The sequence below is a fragment of the Lytechinus variegatus genome, chromosome 9 (assembly GCF_018143015.1).
Source record: "Lytechinus variegatus isolate NC3 chromosome 9, Lvar_3.0, whole genome shotgun sequence".
NCBI lineage: Eukaryota > Metazoa > Echinodermata > Echinoidea > Temnopleuroida > Toxopneustidae > Lytechinus > Lytechinus variegatus.
The window spans coordinates 24,193,934-24,219,754 of record NC_054748.1 but is presented as its reverse complement, the minus strand read 5'-3'; the positions used below and the strand labels follow the sequence as shown (position 1 = coordinate 24,219,754).

General features: G+C 39.0%; 1 protein-coding gene across 1 annotated transcript in view; it reads left to right on the top strand.

The window, feature by feature from the left end:
- LOC121421897 (leucine-rich repeat-containing G-protein coupled receptor 5-like) overlaps positions 1-25,821 on the top strand; it is a 99,302-nt gene that overhangs the window by 48,584 nt on the left and 24,897 nt on the right. Inside the window, exons 5-7 of the mRNA XM_041616698.1 lie at positions 2,157-2,228; positions 12,233-12,307; positions 23,468-23,683. Of these exons, the coding sequence (XP_041472632.1) occupies positions 2,157-2,228; positions 12,233-12,307; positions 23,468-23,683 (363 nt within the window). The remainder of the gene's footprint in view (positions 1-2,156; positions 2,229-12,232; positions 12,308-23,467; positions 23,684-25,821) is intronic.

The following is a 25,821-nucleotide window of genomic DNA, read 5'->3' as shown; positions in this document are numbered from 1 at the left end:
TTTTAGATTGGCATATACAATAATGGATAACAATATTCCACCTACCGGATTTGAAAGTTTCATTCGCCGCAAACGTGTTAAAATCTGGTTTCAGGAAAGGTCAAATTCTTACTTTTTCACCAATTAAAGGTTAATTGACATAATCTGGTCAAGTATCTCGGCGTAATAGTGCTTGATTATTGATGTCTTGTAATGTGTTCAAATTTCAGTTTATTTATTAATATGAAAGATGGAAAATTGATACAAATGGATATTGGTGACATTTCACTCCTCTCATTTCATCGCTGAAACTGGCGGCTCCGAAGGCGGACATCAAAAAGGTCTTTACTGCCGTTCTTTCTTTTGTGCTTCTTTAGACACAAAGAGCTGCTTGAATAAATTAGTTGCCTGTTGGAATTCCAGTCATACAATCTTCTTGCTCTAACCAAAGAACTGGGCCTGTTTGATCTTCCATTGAATCTGCACTAGCTGGGTTAACGAATAGATCAAATGCTAGAAGCGGGGGAAATTCTTGACGGGATTCTTGCCCGTGCCAATAAGAAAGCCTATTGTAATTTGTATTTCACGGGTTTTGTGTACAGACAGGACCCCTTGGTAAAACAATTAAAAAAAATTGAAAGGGTTTCCCTGTATTTCAATAATCATCATTTTGTTATTCATTAATATCGAAAATCAGCTAACTACTTAGGAAGTCAAAAACCTGTTTATTATTATTATTTTTATTTGATTTCATTACATACGTAACACATCGAACAAGAAATATATATTTTTTAGGGGGTTCCATTTGCCAGTTTATATCACCAAGGGCCAAAGGCCGATCCTCCCCCATTGCAAAATATTGCCTCTTGCAATATTGATACCATTGTAAAAACAAATTCGGAATAACCAGATTGTATGTTGGAAGTTCATATTCTTAAAACAATTATTTTTTTTCTCTCTCTCTCTCTCTCTCTTGCTCTCTGATATTTAAGATATTTTATAATAGTCTGATATTTAAAACATTTGATAATATTCTGATATATTTTCATAAGCTCTTTAAACATGTTTACTTTCCCAATCCGTGTTATTGATGTTCTACTACCCAACATGCCCGAAGATGTTAAATAAATACGCATGGGGGTTTATCCTTAACACTGGGCTATATTTATCTGGTAAAGCACTTTCACCATGCATCATTGATAACGTATCCCTGATAAATCCATCAATCTTCAGATTCTCGATGGTAATTAATCAGAGAATTACCAACACCTCTGATGACTGCTTTAGTTACCATGACAACCAACATCCAGGGGTGCAGGAAAAGCTGGTTGATTTTTTTTTAAGGTTAGACCAGTGGATGGAGTGTAGGGGCAGCGTGAGTGTATATTTGAAGAGCTTTATTCCGAAAGGGGCTAAATCCACTTTTGTCCCAAATTGAGTTGTTGATATACATGTATGTATCTCATGGCGTGGGAATCAAATGCACCAAATCGCAGTTGAAAATATTTTGGCGAAGGTTGGTAAAACATGATTGAAAATTTGAGTTTTATTCCAAAAGGAGCTAAGTCCCAGGAAGTTTCATTTCCAAAACAAGCTAAATCCACTCTATGGCTAGTTGAAATTTGTTAATTTTGCGACTTTACATAAATGTTTGCATTCAATTTTAGTTCCCTTTCCCCTTCCCCCTCCTTGAGAAGCACAATTAGAATTTGTGATGTAAAAATGTCGTTGAAACAGAAATGCGAGTTTTATTCCAAAAGGAGCTAAGTCCCAGGAAGTTACATTTCCAAAACAAGCTAAATCCACTCTATGGCTAGTTGAAATTTGTTAATTTTGCGACTTTACATAGATGCATGCATTCAATTTTTAGTTCCCTTTCCCCTTCCCCCTCCTTGAGAGGCACAATTAAAATTTTCGATGTAAAAATGTCGTTGAAACAGAAATGTCCCCCCCCCCCTCCTTTGAAAGTGAAGACCTTTTTTTTTTACTTGTCAAAGTTTTCCTCGGGGAAAACGTGCCCCACTTTGAAAAAAAATCCTGGATCCGCCCCTGACCCGATCTATAATACATTTGGTAGATATTGCAATATCATGTATGAAAAATAGTCAAATGAGACCCGTTACTTGTTTCCGAATTACACGGTATTGTTCCCTGTCTTTTTGTTTCTTTTTTTTTAGAAGTCTCATCGGGAACAGTATCGCACACATTGACGATGACGCATTCAGAGGTCTCTATAATTTACAACTCTTGTAAGTATGAACATCATTGTGTTTGTTAGTTTTTCTGTTCTTGTTTTGTTTTGTTTGGCTGAGTGTGGTTCGGATGCATTTCGTTTCAAATTCACTACTTCTTAGATTTAGTCTTTCTTATTCTCGTTAGTATATTTTGCATATTTCGCTATTGATTATAGTACGACTATCAAAATAATGATACTACACTTCAAAACATTCTTCTGAAATTTTTACAGGTGCAGTATATTATATGTCATAGGAGCACTTAATGATTTTTTTATTAATAGATTAGTATAATTTGTTATTCATAACAAAATGTAATGGGCAAGGTATATTATCTATACATTGCTCTATGAGGAAATTACTCCACGGCTTGGATATGATCCCACAATCAGGCGCGCCGGAACACTTTCAGTTTTTTTTTTTTGGGGGGGGCAAAATCCCGAAGGGGGCACAATATTTTTGACAGCGTGAGATACCGAAGCGATCGAGCGGAAGAGGCTATAGGACCCCCCCCCCCCACGGTAAGAATTTTGTGTAAAAACGGAGTATAAAAGTTGCTTTTCTAAGTGCATTCAAAAATAAAATTTCTTGAGAATTAAACAGTCTTGGAGTTCTTTTTGCTCCTGCTTCCTCCCTTCTGACCCAGCCTGGTGTTTCTTCATGACCAGGGTCGCAGTTCCAGCAAATTACGAGCCTTATTGCAAACGAAATTGTTTCAAACCAATGTAATATAGGCCTTTTAAAGACTTTAAGATGACAAAGATGACCGTACGCAGCCGGGGGCCGCCGATCGAGAGGGCAAAATTCACAAAATTCACCAAAAGTGTGCACGAAATTCTTCAATTTTATTCTAGAAAATGCAAAAGCTCCCCCATCACAAATCCCCTCGCTATTACGTTTCTTCGAAAATTTAGGTCTTGCAGTGAGCCCCACCCACTCCTGGGTTGTTTTTTTTTATTTTTGCAAACGTCCATGAATAACAAAAGCTGGGAAGAACCAGAGAACATAGCTGCCATCTCGATCTGATTAGTATCAGGTAATGGGAAGCTTTAGAATCTAAAATACATATTGTTATATATAAGAATAATTGTAAAAGAATTTTAAAAGCAATTACATTCATCTATTAGTTATTTCCCTTTAAGGATGGTCAAGAATTGTAAAGAACATTCAGGAATGTCTTTTTATTATGCAGGCCTTGCCTATTTAAAAGGCCAAGGAGTTGTATTGTTATTTCTGAATAGAGATTAGGAACAATAGGCTTAGCTCATGATTTCAATGAGGTCATTCAAGAGTGTTCTGGATTTTGACTGCTCCTGAAAGGAGAAAGTTTTTTTTAAAGAAAATGCTAGAACCTTCCTTAATAGTGAGTTCTAGAAGAATAGCTGCAAACTATATAAAGCTGGCGGATTCTTCAAGATCACATCATCACACCATCACATCATATGAGAGCAGGAGATCACATCACATCATATGAGATCACTTCACCAGATCAGATCAGAGCAGTTTATGCATCAATGAACTGTTTGCAGTTATTTTGAGAGAGAAATTATCAGTTCTCATCGAGATCATCAACATCATCAACCTGTTCAATGAACACGCTTCAACCCATGGATTGCTGAAATTGACTGTTAATCATCATCAACATCGTCTTCACGGACATTTCAACTCGTTGCAGTGACTCTTATTATTCATCGGACTTCAACATCAGTTTCATCATCGCCATCATTGTGAATTTTCGCCAGTCAACTGGGATTTTATCATTTGGATTATTACTTGGATATAGTATCATCACTTCGGAATTTTACATCGGACACTTCAAGAGATTTATGTAAGATCATTATTTGTTTTATTTATGTATAATTATTTCCTGTAATAAAAAAAAGGAAAATTTTAAACTTTATATTAAAAAATCTTCTTTGTTATTTGTTGCAGTATCGTAACAATATGAGCTGAAATAGTATCAGACAAAACGCCTTCCAATCATGCCAATGAAAAGGAATAGAGGAAAATACGGGGCTGTGAAAATATCTTAAGATTTTTTTTATAGTAGAGCAGTACTGTAACGCTTATTTTTTTCTTTTACATTCTTTACATTTTTATTCATATCTCGGATAATATGAGTCCGGTCAGGAAGACACTTTCACAGATGATTTTATTTTTTTCATGTCTAAACATTATCTCTAAGTTGCTTTCGAGTGGGATTCACCATTTTTACAAATTATAAATTATAATCCTCTACACATGATTATTCTGAGTGTAATTTTCTGATAACATGTCTATATTGAGTTGAAATGACCTTGGTATTTTCTTTAGGGCACTGAATTGTTATTATTATTTGTTTGGCGTCACCTGTGCCTGGGAGGCGAAAAGCGAACTGAATCACTATGATCCACAGGTCTCTCCTCCCGATATAATTGATTGGGGGGGGGGGGGGGCAGGTGGACCTCGACACCGTGGTTTCCCCTACTCTTATGCGAATACTGTAGTGCAGTGGGTTCTTAACGTGCAAAGGTGGTGACTCTCCTCTACAAGGTGCCTCCATTTAACGTCTTATCCGAGGGACGGAGTGTTTTCCATTGTAACATAGCCTGCATCTATGAAACATGGGAGACTGACGTTTACACACAACGCACTGACTTCAGTCATCTGCCCAGGGTGGACTCGAACCTACGATCTTTGGTTCGACTTCGACGGGCAGACGCGTTACCGACTGAGCCAACACCGCTCTCTTGTTATCACTGTATTAACTCAATTTATATTTAGTTTAAAATGAAATAATTGAAACAAGTTTCTCGAGATGTTATGGTTTCTGGGCTTGACAGCTATGACATAGATTCCATATCTTGCTCGAGTAACTAGTGTTCACGCGCGTTAGTGATATCGGGTCCGGTCTTAGCATTTCTGGGCGACCGCGCGTTTGTTAGACGACACAGCCAGCATCATAGAATTATAAACCTAATCATTGGTAGACCACTATCAATTTGCCATTCGCTTTTAGTCTGAAATGTATTCATTAAAAGGTTAAACGTTATCACACTGTAATAAGATGGAAAAGGGGGCTTATCAAAGCTATGTTTCAAGAGGAACTGTTCGTCAAAAGACGCTAGGCTTGCTACATGTATGATAATGTACTTGGCCCGTCAGGAGCAAAATTTTTTCATTTTTGACAATGGAAATCACAATTTTCAGGCAGAAAAGTGCCTTCATTTACTTTTGTCCTTAAATAATTTATCATTTTTCATCTTTCAGGGGGGCACGTTGGGGGGCAAAATCTCGTTTTGCCCCCCCCAAAATTTTATTTGGGGGGCAAGTGCCCCCCCCCTGCCCCCCCCCCCCCCGCTTCCGGCGCCCTTGCCCACAATGACAACATTTTCGCCATGTCTAACATGTTAGCAACAAAAACAAACAACATTGCTTAGTCGTTGAAATGCAAATGAATATTTTACCCTTGGACGAGCATCGAAAAGGAAACATATTTAAAATTCATAAGCCCTAATGGATGCAATCGTCAGAGAAAAATGAAAGAGATATGGATGTGTCCATATATTCATTAGGTCTGATTTAAATGATGATTGGGTTAATTTTGGAACTTCATTAAAGGTCTCCATGTTGTGTATCAAATTCATTGATAGGATATATGCTTCCTTTTAGCCTCCGTCTCGCGGGTGCCATGGTAATTGTCATTATTTTCATTTCCTTATTATTTATGTTTCCTTCGATTCCTAAGGAATTACTATTCTTACATCCACCTAATGAACATGTTACTTCAAATACATTTTCTTATTCATTATTTTTTTGCGTATTTATTTGTTTGTTCCTTCGTTATGTGACTCAATATTTCACTCTGTAGTATTGTGTTTGCTGCATATTATCCAACGGTATTGCATTAATCGTGGGGGGGGGGGGGGTGTTCTGCATCGTATTCTCATTGGCTTGTCAGTAATCATAAACTAATTTTTCCAAAATACTTAGCCTGCTTCAAAATTTACAACAATTCACCAATGATGAGATATATTATTAACAAATGTAACCCTTTTTATGAAACTTGAAACGATCATCCAATCACGTGGAAAATAGATATTTATTTTCCCCCTCATTTTGCATGTCGATTCTGCAGCTGAAGTTTCTTTTTAGAATCCTTCATGTTTAAAAAATACTCTTTAAGAAACAGATTAAAACCATGCTATGATAATTTATAACATTGAACCAAACTGAACAGTAAGCAATAATACAAACGAATGTAAGCGATTTACTATCCGACTTATGGGGCGTTGCAACAAACTTGCGATCAATTGCAAGTCTATTTTCGCTCTTGAAATCAAGCATATGCCTTTACTATTAATTGTAAATTTGCGATTGATTGCTAATCTGCTCCATGAGACACGGAGTGTAATCTGATTTGCTACAGTTAAAAGTGATCAATCAATTGTAAAATTGCCACAGAATAAATTTGCGATTGATTGCAAAGATTTTCTTGCAACACCCCCTTTTAAGCATGTTAAATTTATAATGTGAACGACCCCATGCCGTTGGATGTCATAAATACCTCTTCTGATGCATTAAGTGATTCTACCTAAAGCTAAGATTCACACGTTGTAAAACAGATTAAGGTCGCACTCATCACTAAGCCGTCGTGCTCTCAGCGCTGGAAAGCTCGTGGGAGACGGAAGAGAAAGGGGTGCTATTAGCCAAGAGAAAGGGGTTAGGAAAGCGAGATCAAGAGATGGGGGAAGTGTATTGACAGGAATGTGATAGGTGGAGGGGGGGGGGTAATTTTCAGATGGGTATGGGTAAAAAAGGGGATTAGGTGGAATAGATGGCTTGGCAGAGGGGATAGAGAGAGAGAGGGGGGGGGGAGGGACAGACAACTCCCCCAAAAAGAGACTTATATGACAATGTAAAAGGACTAAAAGAGACAGAAAAAGAGAAAAAACTGGGCGTTGTGGCGTGCGCCTGTAATCCAAGCTGTGGGGAAGTTACAAATTGATGCAGAGGTTCGAGGTTCGATCCCTGATCACGTCTTTCGGATGGTGACGTTAAAGGTCGGTCCCAGACGTAAATATTTGTATCTGATTGATACACGTCTGACAAACCCAAATACACACACACACAGAGTGGATGGAGGACATTATAGAGAAAGAGGGAGAGAGAGGGGGAGATGAGTGAGTGAGTAAGTGAGACGGATGATGGTGGAAGAGAGAATGTATAAAGAAAAAAATACGAGGCAAAGAGAATGATAAATTTAGAAAAGAGAAAAGAATGAGACAAAGAGAGAAAGGCCACATTGGGGGAAACAAGTGGGTGTCGAGAAGAGAGGGGGGGGGGTGCATAATATGTAGTTGAAATAGAAAGAAAATGATAATATAAAGAAAGAAATACAGAAGGAGAGGGTAAAATAGAGAAAGAGCGACAGAAATATAGACGGAAGAGAGTGCTGTCGGAGGAAGGAAACTTGGAAATTAGGATATTCTAGCAGTGGGTATAAATGGGGTAGGGGAAAGGGGAAGAGTTGAAGGGATGAGGGGTAAGATCTGTTGATGATTTGAAGTCTTCTGTACAGCGGTCTCACGGAGGGCTGCCGGCTGTCCACCAATCACATCCAAGTATTTTACTAGCTTGTAACAGCGAAGTAAACAAAGGTAGCGGTAAAAGGATGCCCTTATCTACAGTAGATGTGAACACCTCGTCTTTGTGTTGTTTTTTATTGTTTATTACTATTTTTCCTTTTTTTCGTCATCTAAACTTGATCGTCATCATCACCATCATCATCACAATCGTCGTCGTCATCACCTTCACTATCATCATCACCATCGCCACCACCATTACCGTCAGCTTCAGCGCAGAGGATAATATTTTGTTTTTTTGGTGGGGTTATCTATTGTTGCGCCCCCCAGAAAAAAAAACACACAAATTATATACCTCTGCACTTACGCCTATAACGGTGACCATCATCATCATCGTCACCATCACCTGTACCACCATAAACATCATTATTATCACCACCATCATCATCATCAACACTATCATCATCACCATCACCTGCACTACCATAATCATCATCATTATCATCATCAACACTATCATCATCATCATCATCAACATTAACATCATCATCACCATCTTCAGTCAGGTGCCGAGTGGTCTTTTATGGCTCCTGACTAGATACACGGCTATAGACACCTGAAAGTCCGGGTTTTCTTGGCCACGAATCTTGCCCGTGACAATGGGTTTCATCAACAATGCTCTTTTTTCTACATTCAAATAAAGGGGAATGCCTTACGCATTCTTGGTAACTTTGTGTGGACTTATTTAAAAAATAATAATAATATCATCACCTCCACGCTGACGTCTAAGGTCGCATTCATAATTTATATCACCATCGTCACAACCATCAACATTATTATTAACATCAACATCATCACTATCACCACCATCATCGTCATCACTATCATCATCATTATCATCATCACCATCTCTTGCACCACCATAATCGTTATCATTACCATCAACATCATCACTATCACCACCATCATCGTCATCACCATCATCACCATCACTACCATAACCATCATCATTGTCATTACCGTCATTATCGTCACCGTCATCATCACCACCACCACAGCCACCATATCATCATCATCATCATCATCACCACCACCATCATCATCAACATCATCATCATCTTTTTCACTCCTGTAGTCATTTCTAGTACTTTCTACGATATCTATAAGAAAGGAGACCTCAAGGACACATAAATAACATTCTCATCGTTGAACTAATTATGAAAAGAAACTGCAACAAAATACCTAATTATCTGAGGTTTTGCGCGATCATTTCATTATACATTAAGGCTTCTGAGAAAGGAGATAGAATCACTTTGGTATACAATGTACATGCCAATGACATTTCATTGTAGAGATGAACTATCAACAAAGTAATTGTACACAAAATAAGATACCTAATTGGTTTTGCGGGATTATTCTATTTCACATTTTGACTTCTAAGAAAGGGGACATAACCGGCAATATTACTCTAAACCTGCTTATCTTTTGCTGAAACGAACTCGCATAATATCTGGGTGGCTATTCGCTTTGAAAACGCGTTTCGCAAAAACGTTGGTAAATAAATTGGCCTTTTGGACATGCAAACTTAGCTTGATGAACCGCTTTGTGATTTCTCTGAGGGATTTTCTCGCCCTCTTTTCTTTTCTTCAGAAAATGGACGGAAACCTAATCCTAGCCCGATGCTCTGTTATGACAATCTCTAATATACCACTGTTTGATTCCGCTTAGCATCGCATTCAAAGAAACACTTGGAAATTTCCAATTTATGAAATGGCCCCCAGAGAGCCGGCTAGGATTTCTCCTTCAGATACAGGGGGATAAGAAGTATTATGAATTCGTTTCCTTTTTCATATCACAAAGAGGGAAAGTGTGACACGATATTTACATGCGCATTGATGTTGCTTGTGTAGAGATAGTTAGGTAGATGGATAGTTGGAATTAGAGTATTAGGTAAGAATGACATACGAAAGATAGGATAAAAGTGAATAGCATGAAAAATAAAAAGAGATATATGTATATATTTCGAGAGATTGAGAGAGGGAGAGAGGGAGGTTGAGTGATGGAAAGAGAAAGATAGCACAATTGGACAAGAACTGAGAGTTCCTGAAGGAGGAACGACATGCCCGTCGAAAGCGGGGTGCTGAAAGCACCCCCAAGATTTTCCGTGGGGGTGCTTCGTGTTTTATTCTCGATAGGTAGCACTCCCTAGAATTCTGGTAGAACTGTAACCAAAATGAAAAAAAAAAACATATATGTATTTCAGAGCGAACCCACTTTTTGGGCTTTTCAATTTTCTAGAGGGAAAAAAACTACACTCATCTTGTACCCTCTTTTGTTTTGCTCATCTAATTTAATCAGCACCCCCAGTAAGAAAATACTTCCCGGGGCCTTTCATTGGGCCCGGTGGGCGCGTCGTGGTCTAGTGGTTCTGACACTTTCCTTTCAAACAGAGGGTCGTGGGTTCGAATCCTATATAGCCATGGCGTGTTTTCCTTCAGCAAGAAATATATCCGCACTGAGCTGCACTCGACCCAGGTGAGGTGAATGGGTACCCGGCAGGATTAATTCCTTGAATGCTTTAGCGCCTATAGGCAGCCCAGTTAAACCCGGGGTAATGATAGCAGGGACCGCTGGGAGAACAGTTTTCGGAACTGAAGTGTCTACCCTGGGTAAATATACCGCTATTATTATTATAATCATTAATGGGAGGAGTGAGAGGGATAGGCGGTAATATGTTCAGTTGCTATAAATTACAGAATGGGTAAAGGGATTTCAAGTGTCTTTCAGACTTATTAATCTTAAATCTTATAAATAAATAGGCCTGATTCTTATTTTTAATTGATTGTTAAAAGTAAGTGCTTTATCATATCGTATTTAAACTTTGCAAAATCATTTTGCAATTTGCCATTTATTGATTGTCAGCTGCCTCACTGCTGTTTCATATTCCTATAAATCACTTAGACTAATACGTAGTATAGATAATTTGACATGAATACATTTTCATCCAATGTGTTACGATTATTCTAACTCCACCTGTTAATCATGAAATGATATGTTGTTGTGGGTCTTTTTTTCTACTGACACTTGTACATGGAACATATTTTGAAAGACATTAACTTTGTCCAAGATTATGAATCAACATATCACCTGTTAATTCATTCAAAATTGCAACCCCGTAACAAAACATCAAAAAACAGAAAAAAAACGAGGGAGGGCATGTGATTCAAATTTAGATCCTAACGCCGGAAATGTCATTTCTAAGTCTTAATGGGTGAAAAAATGCATTGAACGACAACTCCACTTGGGTAATATTGTAATATTTAATAATATGCGAGTAGAGTTCACAATGCTAATCCTCTTACAAAGCTTTAGGACAGGCTTGAACTAAAAACAAATATATAATAATAATAATTATACTTGCTTATGTAGCGCTTAATACTAACTTTGTCAGAAGTCTCTAAGCGCTCTACAGTATATGCAGCGTAATTACCCTGGCTTAAGCAATGCAGCTGTTACGCGCGCTGCGTTTCAAGGAATAAATTCCTGCCAGCTACCCATTTACCTCACCTGGGTTGAGTGCAGCACATTGTAGATCAATTTCTTGCTGAAGGAAATTACGCCATGGTTGGGATTCGAGCCCACGACCCTCTGTTTCAGAGTCCGGAGACTAATCCACTGGCCCACAACGCTCTACTATATGAATACATGTATATGAATCTATCATGTCTATGAAACCCTTAACATTAACAGGTTTGCCAAATTCAAACCCGTCTCATACGACCTTATGCATGTATTTCTTTGTTAATGACTATCAACATGTTTTGTTATGGCAGGTGATACAATGCTAGCATCTGCTATCAACGAAATAACTGTAGCGGACTCAATCTTTGCCTTAAAATGGAATGCCATTATAGTGCACTGTGTAAATGACCCGTGTTTGTTGTCAGAGTTAATGGGGTATTCACACTGAAAAAAACGCAGTGTAAAATAGTGACTTTAATGTGTGTAAACAGAAACTGTGTCGAGTTTGGAGGCGTTCCAATACGTCTCCTTATTTCGACACTAGTGTCCCATTTTTACCGCGTAATGACGACGCGTGCAGCTCACCGAATCGTCGCTGAGCCAATGTTTACAGTGGCATCTGATTCTTAACTTGGTGATTGCTAGAATGTAAATTTATACAGAATAAATTGTAACTTTCGATGTTTGTCATTATTACATGACTATTCTTATACGAATCAAATACATGCGTTCATCAAAATTCTTATTAAAAATGTTTACTACCATTTACTACCATTACCTTTTTTCTTGAACCCTTTACTGACCTTTATATGGAGTTCGTACTTTTTGTTACTATTGTTTTTGCATTCCATGAAAATTGTTCAGAATTGTATAAAAAACATTTAAGTGATTATCATCATTATTTTTTTAATTTTGTTTTTGTTGTTCATCTAGGATCCTTCAAGTTAACAGTTTAACCGAGTTCCCTACCGAGCCTCTAAGACTGGTGTCCCACAGCCTTAAATCCATGTAAGTATACAGGCCTTCTCTTTGATTGCGTTTGCACGCACCGCTTTATTGCTATAGTTGATGAATATCAAATAAAGATGGCTTTGAAGTTTGAACTGCAGGAACTGGATTCGAGTTGCTTGCAACTTTCCCCGTGTATTCATATCATAACACCTATGATGCATGCAGAACCGGATGTGAATGCGACTTCAAGTTCCTTTTTGAGAGGTATTAGCGAGTGTTCGCAATTGAAACGGGGTCGAATTCTACAACATAGCAAATCATTGAAAATGGCCGTAATATCACAATAGACAATTCAGAGGTCTTCGTCGAAAATTGGCGAGCCGGGACAGCAGATCGTCCTAAGATTCGGAGCTGTCGAAAAATGTAAATATGGCGTTTGTCAAGAGTCCAGGACGACACTGCTATTTTGATCCACCCAATTTCGACAAAGACTGCTCTGTCATGAAGGGCATTTGACAATAGATTCTTTACACTCCAGGGGACCGTTTCATCAACATTTTTGTCCGACAAGTTGTCAGATCTGACATCTTTCCTTGATTCTGATTGGCTGAGAGGCACTGTTACTATAGTAACTGTCGGATAAAATGGGAGTTGTCGGATAAAACGTCCGACAAGTCCTTTCATGAAACGCTCCCCCGAAAGTGTCTGTGTAGTAGTTGCAAGAAATCCCTGTTATGCATTGGCGGAAATCCGGGGGGGGGGGCACTCAGTATATAACTCAAACTGCATAGTGGGTATGTGCCGCGGAGGGGACCCCCATTTTTACACTCAAATTTCCGTTCCAAGGCATAGCAATTTTGTCTTATTGAGAAAAAGAACAAAGAAAGCCGCTCCAAGGCAAAGCATTTTCTTCTTATCGAGAAAAAGAAGAGAGAAATCGGCTCCAAAGCTTCGCATATTTTTCGTTACGCCGTTCCGGTCGCATTGATTTGCTACAATGAACTGCAAATTTGGTGAAAAGCTGCCGCAGAGCACTGTCCGACCATCGCCTCTGCGCGAGCACACCCGACGGCTAGCTGCATCATACACGCATGCCCGTTCCATAGGGATACATACGCACTCACACGCTGGCGATCCGTTCCACGGACCCCCGTTTTCACAAAAATTTGTAGTTCCAAAGCCCGTTCCGAGGATCCTCCTTTTTACAATAAGCCCGCTCCAAGGCCCCCGTTTTTTGTCTCGCCCTCGGCACACCCCACCACTTTTTGGTCGAGTCCCCCCCTGCCCGGAGGGGGATGTGTCTCCCCTACTCCACATAGTAGGGAAAGGAACACTATAACAAATGTCCCCCTACTATTTGTGGTCTTTTATGATGGTAAGAAATGCATTATTCAAAATCGAAATAAAACATTCATTTTAGGACGAGATGACCTTACTTTTGTGATAACCTCTTTTTTGCTTGTCAAATTTATTTTCGTGGAAATGATTTAAAATTTACGGTGATAACTTTTTTTTTATCTTGTTAAATTTTCCAGCCTCTTGTCCCTCTACCTTTTTGGAGAGATTTCCGCCCCTGCTATTGTGATAGACCTTCGACTTACCCCCACTTTATTCAGTGTTCTTATTCTTCAATTTTCCTTCTCGTTTTTCTGTCTCATCTTTATTTTTTGCACGGATTACTTGGAAAATCAATCTCGTAGGCGTCGGGATCCCTTCCCTTAATGGCACGACCCCTGCCAATAAGTGACGCAACCATAACCCCTGTCCACGGCCTATTGTGAAACGCCAGCATGTATCATTTGAAGGCTGATTACAACCGAACCTGATCTAACATTCAATTCGAACACCATACATTTTGACTAGGGCCCGTTGCAGGAAGAATGGCGATCGAACGTAACTCCACGAAATCAATTGCAACATGCCTTTCAGCCAATGGCATGCGCGCGCGTTGATCAGGAACCTGCACTTGATTTCTTTGCGTTCCGTTTAAACGGAGTTCTCTCTGTGAAGGGCATCTGTACATCAGTCGTCGATCATCAGCCCTGCGCATCGCGTGGGAGAGTGGCGGGACGGAGGTGGAGGAGCCTTAAACTATCCTTTGTCAACGTTATCGTGTAACCTATTTGTATGCTGACCCTCTACATTTATACTCATCAGTCATTTTAATTTGTCTCGGGTTGCTCTTAGCTGTCATCAATTTACCGGGTGTAGGAACAGTTTTGGGACAATCGATAAGATTCGGCCTGATTTGGCTTAATTTCACAAGTATAGACATGGTCGACGAGGAACAAAGAAATGACAAAGCGGAAGTTTGGCTCAGGTTTAGTTCGAAAACGAGAGGAAGACAGTGAGAATTTCGTTTAAAAAAATAGATTAGATATATGTGAGATTTTCCAATTAGTGAAGGATTGGAAGAAGAAGGCCAAGTGTAAGAATTGATAATTGGTATCTATACGATATTATGATGGAAATACGGAGAATCTGTATGTCTGTATGAACGGTGGCAATCGAGAAGAGAAAGAGAAGGAATATTGATGGTCAATATGTTCCTTCACCTTTTGGTATCTTGAACTATCCTTGTAGAATATTTTTAAGGCACCCCTCTTTTTTTTTAGGGGGGGGGGGTAATCTATAATGTACACATGCGATCAAACTAAGTGTTTTTTTGACAATAGTTCTTATGAGTCGCAATCAACTTGTTGTTAACTCTGGCTTTATCACAGCTACGGTATTGCATTATCGATTTCGTTTAATCGTTCATAATTGATATCCCTTAGTTACAATGGTTACCATAATACAAATTAAAGACGTTTAAAACAAAACCACCAACGAAAATACATTTTGCAAATTATAATCCCCCTTGCTCTTTGACGAGCTTCCATCTAAAAAAAAATATTCAAAACCATGAAAACGTAGCCGAAGGAAGACTCGCAATTTTTGTTGGATAACGCCAGCGCATTTTAGAGAAGTCTAAAGGTTTTAAACAGATGCTGCGAATCATTATGATCATCACAATCATTGTCATTAAAATCGTCATCACTATCGTTATTGATTGGACTGTTTTGAACGAGGATAAAATATTCTATGTTGCTCATGTTCAACACCGATTTAAATGAGACGATATCACAATAGATAGATGTTTCGTTGGTTTGACGCACCGTGGCCTTAGCTTGATAAGTCAAGTCTACGATAATTACAACTATTGATTTTCAAATACAAGTGGAAATCTATTTAGCACCAGGTGGGTGTTTCATAAAGCTGTTCGTAAGACAAGAACGACTGGTGGTTCTTTCTTTTGGTATAAATGGTATACATATAGGCGATGGTTTAGCGCGTAAGAAAGGATCACCAGTCGTTCTCGCTCTTAACTTACGAACGGCTTTATGAAACGACCCCTGGATGGAAACAGTGAACAGTTAAGATTAACATGGGATAACTGTCGAGTTCTGATTCGAACCCTGCACCTTGCGTCTCAAAGCCCGGAGACTTGTCCACTAATCTACTGCTGTTCTTGATCATTCACACATTCTGACACCACTCACATGACTGATGTAATTGTGCTTCGAGCGTGCGCTACAATTCGATACATCCTTGGTTACAATATGGATCAAAGAGTCGGGGCGTTGATTGCCCCTTCAAGGTGTCTAATAGGTGTCAGCCTATTTCTGTCTCTAGTTCATATTTATAGAATAAGTGAACTGCCGAAAGAAGGGGATGAAGGGATAAAGAGAAGTAGGGGGTGCTTGAAGAGAAGTCATTCGAAAATTGCTCGGGGAAAGATATGAGATGAGAGGCTAAGGGAGAAGAAGGGGGAGGAGATAGGGGTCTTCAGACGGATAGAAAAGGAGTTAATCAATTATTGATTAGGACAGAGAAATAAGGAAGATGAATAAGAAAAAGAAGGAGAAGGGAGAAAGGGAAAGACTGAGAAAGACCATTTCGAAAAAGAGAGGAGAAGAGTTAAAGGCGATGGAACAAATAAAGACTAGTGAGAAAGAGAGAGACAGAGGTTTCCATGACATTTGCTCCGGCGACAATTGCTCCGATGGAAAGTGTTCACATCAAACATGACTTTAAACCTAACCTCAAAAACTAAATAACCCTAATCCTTATCTTTACCCTATTCTGAACCAAAAATTTTATTACAATCCTAGCTCTAATCCTATGCCTTCTGAGATATGAAGACCGGAGCAATTGTCGCAGGAGCAAATGTCGTGTCACCAGACAGAGAGAGACAGACAGACATACAGAAAAGGAGAGAGAGAGGGGGATAGAGGAGAGGGAGAGGGAAAGAGAGAGAGAAAGAGAGAGGTGGGGGCGAAGTAAAACTGAAAGAATCAACGGCGAAGGCTACGTGATAAAGACGATTGTTGACAATACTGTAGTTGTGATCATGATGATAATTGGCCGATGGAAGATGATGCTAAAATAATGTGCGGTTTACTCGTTGCCTTAAAAGCTAAGAAAACAAAGTAAACGAGCAATGGGGCATCACAAGAGGGTTACCTTGATGGAAAAATATCATTTATAACAACCCACACAACCCGAGATAGGATATACTTGCCTGTAACCCGATATCCCCCGCTAGTTCAACATCTTCATTAGATGATACAATGTTCCAAGTTAAATGATGGGGAACATGGAGGGCGTTTTTTTCTCTCTTTTTCATTTTAATTTTAGCTGATCTTTTCATATCGGTGATGTTATTATTCTACCTGCCCACGAACACTATCCCCCACAAATTACCGGTGTGTTGTTCATATCAATAGCTGTCCGAAACTTGTGAATGATTTTGCGCACGACAGGTAATCCTTTCTTGTGATACTTGGATGTGGCATGTCCCTATATGAAGCTGACTTACCACCAGTCCTATAGGAACATGTTCCAGTTTTTCGTAAAGTCGTTTGTAACTTTACGAACAGTTTTATGAAAACCGGCCAGATTATCTTCTTCACTTCTTCTTTTTACTCGTCAAATTATCATCGATGAACATATGATGAATACTTTTTACCACAAGAAATGACCACCAGTCGTTCTTAGATTTAAAGTGTCTTTATGAAACGGCCCCTGACATGGCACCTCTCCAAATGTGAGCAGATTGTTTTTTTTTTTAAGTGTAGCTTCGAAAACGGAGACACTTTCTAGAGAAAGAGAAAATTATATTAACACTTTTTCCTGACGGTTGTGAAAAAGTTACAATTTTGCTTTTTGATGATTGAAATTCACTATTGCATTGCTTCTTTGTCTGGGCGCTGTGGCGTGCATTTTCAATGAAAGCTGCGTGAGTGTAATTACGAATTGATGCAGAGGGTATGAGATTCGATTAAAGGTTGGTCCCAGACGTAGATAAACATGAATGACAAACGCCTTTGAAAACTCGAGCCCACACAAAGAAACACGCACACCCCCGTTCGCGCGCGCGCACACACACACACCCTCACACAGAAATATACTAGTAAATCACAAAGCCGTGTATTAAGTGGAGAAGCACTCCTGGATCGATAATGTGTAATCATTTATAACTTGTGATGTTTCTTTTATCAAACAAGATGAGCACAAGCGTACCTACAGGGGGGGGGGCAGGAAAGCAGCCTGCTCCCCTGACGAGTCACAACCCATACAACAAGGGACCTATCCCTGCCCCCCCCCCCCTGACGAGAAGTTGAAGACCCTTTCTTTTCTTTTTTTTTTGCTTGTCATTTTTTTTATACTGTGTGAAATGTCCTTTATATCCTAATGAGGACTTTTTTCTTGTTTGGCTTGTCAGTTTTTTTTCTGGCCCAAAATCCTTTGTTTGTGATTGAAGACCTTTTTTTGGCAAATTTTTTTGGCGGACGATTTTGTGGAAAAATCCTAGGTACGCTACTGAAGATGAGTTACATTTGTGGGTGGGCGCTATAAAGTAAAGAAGTTGTGTCTCGATCTCTACCCCCATTTGCACAAAGGAGTCTTTTAAAAAAAAAGTTGATTTGACTAAAATGACTATAATCATGATGATGCTTAATACAACAAACGCATTAAATCTGCTAGATGATGATGATTCAGGGAATAGAATATTCTCTATTTTATCTACACGTATGAGGAGTCAAATTCTCCGAAGGTTGCCTGCAGAAAAAGAAACCATATAAGAAAGATCTATTGTATACGGTTACATTTGGGAAAAGGAGGTATATGTTATAAATGCCACGATAGAAGACAATAGAAAATTCGATTGCGTTGCATCTGGGTTTTGTCTTACAAAGGGTTGCGATTGATCAACTCAACCTCAACTATGGAAAGCCAGCAATGCCCATTATCGAAAATGCATTTTTATTAAAAAAAAATCTAGATATGTATAATCTATACATTCATCGTTTTCTTGACAATTTGATGTGTTTGCCTTTGTTTACAAAGGACATTTTGAAAACTTCCTGTAAAAAAATTATGACACCGATGGATTTCCATAGAGTTACGATTGATTGGATCAATCATAACTCTTTGTAAGACGAGGCCCTGATATTCAATTGAGAGTAAGCGATATCTGTCTGCGAATTCGACAGAGAAGTTCACTCAAATCGGGGACATGCGCGGGGGTTCCATGCACGGGGGAGATATCATCCCAAAGTGGGCCCGTGGGATAGGATGTAAATTGTAATAGGTCCTGTGGGCAGGGATGTTAGCATGTGTTTTGACGGTTGATTTATTGGGGGTCGCTGTGGAAGGGCGCGAGGGATGTGACATGACCATGTAGCACAATGATTGAGGGTACAGATCAGCCGAGGAGAGTGGCGTGAGGTTCTATTCTTCATCTACCATGACTATTCGACTCGTCTGCATGACTTGTATCAATCGTTCTATCATTCTATTTACATTTTTGTTTTATTTTGATATCTTCAAAATTTCATCCTTTATTTCTTTCTCTCTTTGTCCATTTTCTCCCTTACGTTTCCACCGATATACCCCCACTAACCTCTCCCTATACGTATTTCCCCTCTGTCTGTCTTTCTGTTTGTTTCTTTCTCACTCCCTTCTTCTTCTCTTGACACATTATCCTATTCTAGACCTATATTTTCTGTCTTCTCTCCTTTCTCCCTCTCTCTTTACCATATAGGCCTATAAACAAACCACCATATAGGCCTATAAACAAACCATGAATGTAAAATTAAATAACTTTTCTCATGATTGGTGATTATGTTGGTACATGTACATTGTAAATAGCAAGGTGGGAGGGGGGGGGGGCGCAGGACGTGCTCTGCCCCTCACACACTTTCAAAACTTTTCTGATGATATTTCAAAACTATGGTGCCATTTTGAATATTTGCATTGGCTGCATACTTACCAAACCCCTCTTCAAAATCGAAACTATTTGCAACATGCAGTTGCAACGGATGCAACATCATTCAATTTTCATTCAGACACACAAGGAAAACTATCAAATTCATCCTAATTTAGCCGAACCTCACTTCGCTCTATTGCTTGCACGGAATCACGTAGGTATTGCAAAGATTTATCCTTGCCCCAAGGAAAAAAACATTATTCCCAATGGTGATAAGATAAGATTTATTTTATTTATACACGGTTAAAAGCCCAAACAGTTTACAGACTGATTTCCATTGGGGCCGTGTCGAACATTGACAAAATAAACATTTTAAAATCATTGTTTAACGAACAATATATATGGAATAGAATTAAGCATCAATTAAATATTACAAGGCAATCATTGAAACGTGAAGAGGAGGGGAGGAGAAGAAAAAAAGGAAGAAGAGGAAGGGAAAAGTGAGAGGGAGAAGAAAAAGACAACAGAGAAGATAACAGAAGGAAAGAAGAAGAAAGAAAAAGAATAATAATGATAGTAAGAAAAAGATTAAGAAATTATATACCGTTCTCAAAAACATCAATAACTTACAACATGAAATATCTATCTGTAAATGATCATTAGCGTTAGAAGTAAACATTAATTTTTGATACATAGAAATAAACGAAAGTGATCGTGCTGACGTTTATTGCATTGTTCATTCTCGACAAGGGTTCTTACCTTACGTATGTTACTGAATTTACAGCTGCTTACAAACTCCTCTACTCGTCATTCAGCCATGAAGATGTTTCAAATGTCTAGGTATATTACAGTTGTATTGATTTTCCTGTCAAACCTAGAATTATGTCACCCAAATGGGACACGTTCCTCTTCGATGATGTGAACGGATCATTTTCTTGATCATTATGCCCGTTAGTGAATGACAGCACCCGGGGCAGAAATGTATTTGATCTGGGGGCGGTGTAGGCATATTTTTTGTGGCGGTAGAGGAGCGGGGGGTAAAAACACTTAAATTCAACGTCTTTAAAAGTATGGGTAGGCCCTTTGCAGTAAATAACAACAACAACAACAACAACAATAATAATAATATAACGATAATAATAAATAACTATGCTACCCATATTAGAACTATTACTACAAATAGTAAGAACATGAAGAAGAAGGGGGAAGAAGGATATGATTGCAACATTTGCAGAGCCCTTAACAAATTATAAGCTCAAGTATTTAAAGAGTTCGCTCCTACCGCGTACCAATTTCCATAATAATAATAATGATAACAGTATAACATAATAATCAAGCTACTAATATCACCACTATTACTACAATTAAGAAGAAGAAGGGGGAGAATGAGATGAATGTGCAACATTTTGTAGAGACCCTAACACATTCAATATTTCTAAGCTCAAGCATTTAATGAGTTCGTTCCTACCAAGTACCAATTCCCAACACCTGGGTTGATTGTGCCGAATCTCCTCGTCTAAGGACGCGAGCGCTGCGGTGGGATTCGAACCTCGGACCTTGTGTTTCAGAGTCCGCTGACTTACCCACTGAGCCACATCACCTCTATATTGTTGTATTATACCCGAGCCATCTGGGCCCTGTTGCATTAAAGTTTTTATTATGGTAACTTTGCCATCCAATGGTACCTACAATGGTAACGCTCATGAACAGCCAATCAGAATCAAGGATTCCATTGCAAGTTACTATACATGTCATGGTAAAGTTATTGGTAACTTTTGTGCAACGAGGCCCTGGTTCAATAGTCTTCGTTATCCTCCTCAGTTTAACGGTTGCAGGGGTGTTGTGTTTCCTATTTCTTCTCCCCTCGCAAGGCCGGTCCCATCTCAGCTGTCTTGAAACGAAACCAGAATATTTGAAAATGAAATAGAATCGGCAATCAATATTTGTGTTTATAATTAGCAGGCTTAAGGTTGAATGCACTGCGTTTTATCCTTATGAGGGGGTGGGCTCTCACAATTCCCTGTAATTAATTGAACAGAAATTGTTTTGTGTGTGGGGGGATGGGGGGTATTCGATTACTCAACGGTGTCTTGATATCGATTTTAACAGTCAGTTACCCCCCCCCCCCCACATACACTAGCAGATCCTCATAATAACCACAGTCGTCACCATTTTCCCGAACGGGGGAATGTCCTTTCTTTTCCTTTTATTTTGACTGATCAGCTCTGTTTTATGATTACGACGGCATGTTGATAAAAATTCAGCTAAGTTAGATTAATATTGACAACAGACATCCATGCATATATCACTCTGTAAAAACCGCTAAAATGGGATGTTTTCAGCCTAAACATGTCCATTTATTTCACATAGAACCATTATAAGAGTTGACACGGACTTTTTTAATCACCGTTCTATAAGGACTTACATGTACATGTAATACGAAAGAATGGTTTTAGATGACGTCTCACTTTCTTATTCATGTTTCGAAATGAAATCATTTACGTACGTAGACACTTTCTTTCTGAATAAAAAACATGTTAAAGCGAGCAATGACTTTTAAAGTGATAGTGATTGTCGCATTTTTCGCGGACAACATTTGTGTTTAATTGTAAGTTCGTGTAATACTGAAAGTTTGATGGCATCACAAGCTCGCCCATCGCATGACGTCATGACCCTGCATAGAACTGGTTTACCAAAACAAAGTTGAAAATAGAATTCCAAGTCTCCGTTGATTTTCCACCTTTAATTCCAAAATAGGGTCGCAGACCTATCGCAAGATATGTGGTAGCCCGAACGTGCCCACAGCAAGACTCCTTTAATATGAATGAACCCACCGCCATGTGATGTGAATGAACCTTGCCACACGTCTCCTTTGAAATTTCATATCAAGGTTTTTATCTTGAAGACACTGTATCGGATACTTGGAACATGAATAATTTATGACTGATTCCAGTCTATCTATGGATACCGAGAGAATAAAGCGGCCCTTCTAGACCCTTAAGAGGTCCTCAAAGGGTCCTTCCCCAGGGGGTGAGAAATGTACTTGACACGATTATGAAGGAGCCAAGGCGAGTGGGTCGCGGTGCACTTTTATAGGTCCGATACATATGCAGTAGGATTGAGAATGACGTAGAGAGGGGGGGGGGGACAGGGGGGTGAGAGAGAAGGTGTGTGTGCGCGAGCGTGGGTAGAAGAAAAAGACGGGGATTAAACAAAAGGAGCCCAAAGGAAAAAAAAGAGATACAGACAGGAGAAGACATAAATCAAGGAGGGGTGGACGAAAATATACTAGTCAGAAGAAGAGGAAAGAAGGAGAATGTTGAAAAAGCATAAGAAATGAAAGAAGGGATTATAATGAGATATAGGGAGAACTTTATCAAGAAGTTGGGATGAGGAAGGAATTAGATGAACATAATGAAAGCAACCTAATAAAAAAAAAAACTCCTCAACGATTCATGTCATTATGTTGGCTCATTTGGTAGAGCGTCCGTCTCACAACCGGGAGGTCGGGGTTTCAAACCCCAGCCGCGTCAGACCAAAGGACGTTAAAAGATAAGAGTTGCTGCTACCCTGTTTATCGTTCAACGATTAAAGGGATAGAGCCTCGTCGATCTGGCGCTGCACGGTGGCTGCCGGGCCCACGATCAATTGGGCAAAGCAAATTTTCGGAGTATTTCATTTCATTTCATTTCGAACAATAAATGAAATTTTAATTCGATAAATCGGGTTTGCTCATGACGACTTTTTTTCAAAGAGACATGGATGCCTCTCACTATATCGATTCATACGCAAATTTAATCTCTTAACCATTTGAAAAAATGTAAATTCATGAAAAATTAGTGTCATTCTTTGGCAGATTTTCCCAAAAAATTTATTAACATATTTCTAAATTTGTTTGTATTTTTATTGAAGTTAATTTGTTTGTAACAGCAAAATTATTCTCGCCTCATTTTTTTCTATAGACTATTAGATGACAATGCCATCAGTAATCTGACGGATGACGCTCTCATTACGATCCCAGACATCCACCATCTTTCTCTGGATAGCAACCACCTCTCTCAAGTACCAGAGGGCGCCCTCCGAGCCACGTCCAAACTTCAGTTCCTCTCTTTGGCCAACAATAACATCCGCCAGCTCCACCCCTATGCCTTCATCAGCAACCCAAGACTGGAAACATTGTAAGTTTGTTGTGTACTTGTTCATGTCGCAGCCACATTAGAGAAACCGATTCCAACCCGGCTGGTGCGATTGTGAAATCTTGTAGTTTGATTGGTCTGGGCCTACGTAACACAAAGGCTTGCGATTAATCACAATGTTTTGAAAGAACCATTCTGATTGGTTCGTCATCAGTCTACTGCGCAAAACGCGCATGCAACGATGATCTTGATAGGCCGTTTCATTTAGCGATTAATCGCTAACCTTTGTTTTACGGGGCCCTGTTCGTTGGTGTGACTCGAAAGTTTTCGCAACCTCAACGCGGACTTTCAGTTTGCGGTTCGTGTGTAAAATTTGAGGTGCTACTGCGGCATTTTTGATATTGCGCTGATATCAGTGACTGGCCTAGGCGGGTGTCCCGGTGGCCGTCGTGTAAGTCCGCGAGAGAGCGCATACAAGAACACAGTAAATGTATCGAAAATGCCCGACAATAAATGACAAAGACCAGTTGGGAAATTGTTGACAAAAAATGAAAAACTGGAGTAGCAGATTTGTTTTAAATTTCGGAGTTGACAATAAAAATCCCATTTGCATAGTTTATTCAGGTCCAGGGCGATACGGTTTGATTTACCAATCTTTGACAAAACATCTTGGTTGCAATTTGTCATGAAGAGCAATTGACAATATGTTTTTTCTACGTTCCTGAAGACTCTGTACGTTGCGACGCGAAAACTCCATATACACTATACGACATTTCGTTCTGCACGACAGATGCTTCTACGACAAAGAAGTTGACGACTTAACGATCGTATGATGTTTTGTTGGTCGTTGAGTTCTTACTACTGTTTTGGCGGTGAATCAGCGCCTCGCTGAAAACTAAAACTGAAAAAAAAACAACGGAGTTTGGATCACGAATACTTGTTTCAGTACGTCAAGATGAGAACCTGTTGCCCCCCCCCCCCAATAGACCGAAACAATTTATTCTTAGGACAGAAACACCCGACAATGGCAATGGACAACGTCACAGATAAATGTATGTTTGTCTAACGTTGTAGAAGCTTCTGTCGTCCAAATCAAGTACTTAGCTTTTTCTGTGGTTCGAGAACCAGTTGGAAAGAAGAGTCCTTCTTGGTGGACCTCTAATTTAATCAGAAATAAATATTTACAAATTATCGTCTGTTACATCTCTAGTTTTTGGTGAATAATGGAGTTTGTTTATTAAAGGTGGGCCACACACAAAAAAGAAAGATTGGTCTCGCAACACGGATGAAAAGAAGAGTAGACATAAGATTATTGTAGTAGTAGTAGTAGTAGTAGTAGTAGTAATTGTAATAGTAATAATAATAATAGTAATAATAATGATAACATTTTATAGGGCGCTTAATACAGGTGTTTCAGAGCGCACAGGTGGGCTGACTAATGTAAACAATAAATCCTTTACTGCTTGTGTTGAAAAAAAGAAGAGTTTTATGTCGGGATTTTAATAGAAGGAACATTTAAATGAATGAATATAAAATAATATGAAAATAATAAACCATAATAAGCCATAAACCATTATAATGATAGAAAACACATATTCTAAACTATAATACAAATATACATTTCTTAAATTGCTGTCCTTAAACAGAATGTGCATATTTGCAAAGAGGGGAGAAATGATTTTTGACACCCCCTTTCATGTCATCTTGAAATCATAAGAATAATCTTTTTATCGTAGTACTCTAACGCAGTAATTATAAATAAAGCCAATATATCCCAATATCTGCAAAGTATGTTGGCAAACGCAAGCCCGCAGAAATGACAGTTCTTCGTATCCTTCAAAGAAGGAGATAGCTCAACGTTCGCATAAAGGTCTACATGTTTACTGTCAGCAGTACAAAGATTACCAATTCAGTATAACTAGAACATCGTCAAAAAGTAGCATTTTCGATTGTTTTGGAACTGTTGCCTCGCCAGGTTGCACAAAAGGTTTGCAATCAATTGGTAAAATGGTTAATGGGAAATCAAGTTCATTGTTGCATGCGCATTTTGTGCTCATCACTGATGCAAGAACTAATCAGAGTTGCCCTTTCATATTTGCAATCATTTGCAAACCTCTGTGAAATTGGGGCCTAGAACTCCTTTTGCCTTGAATTCCATGTTTAATTAATGGTATATTTGT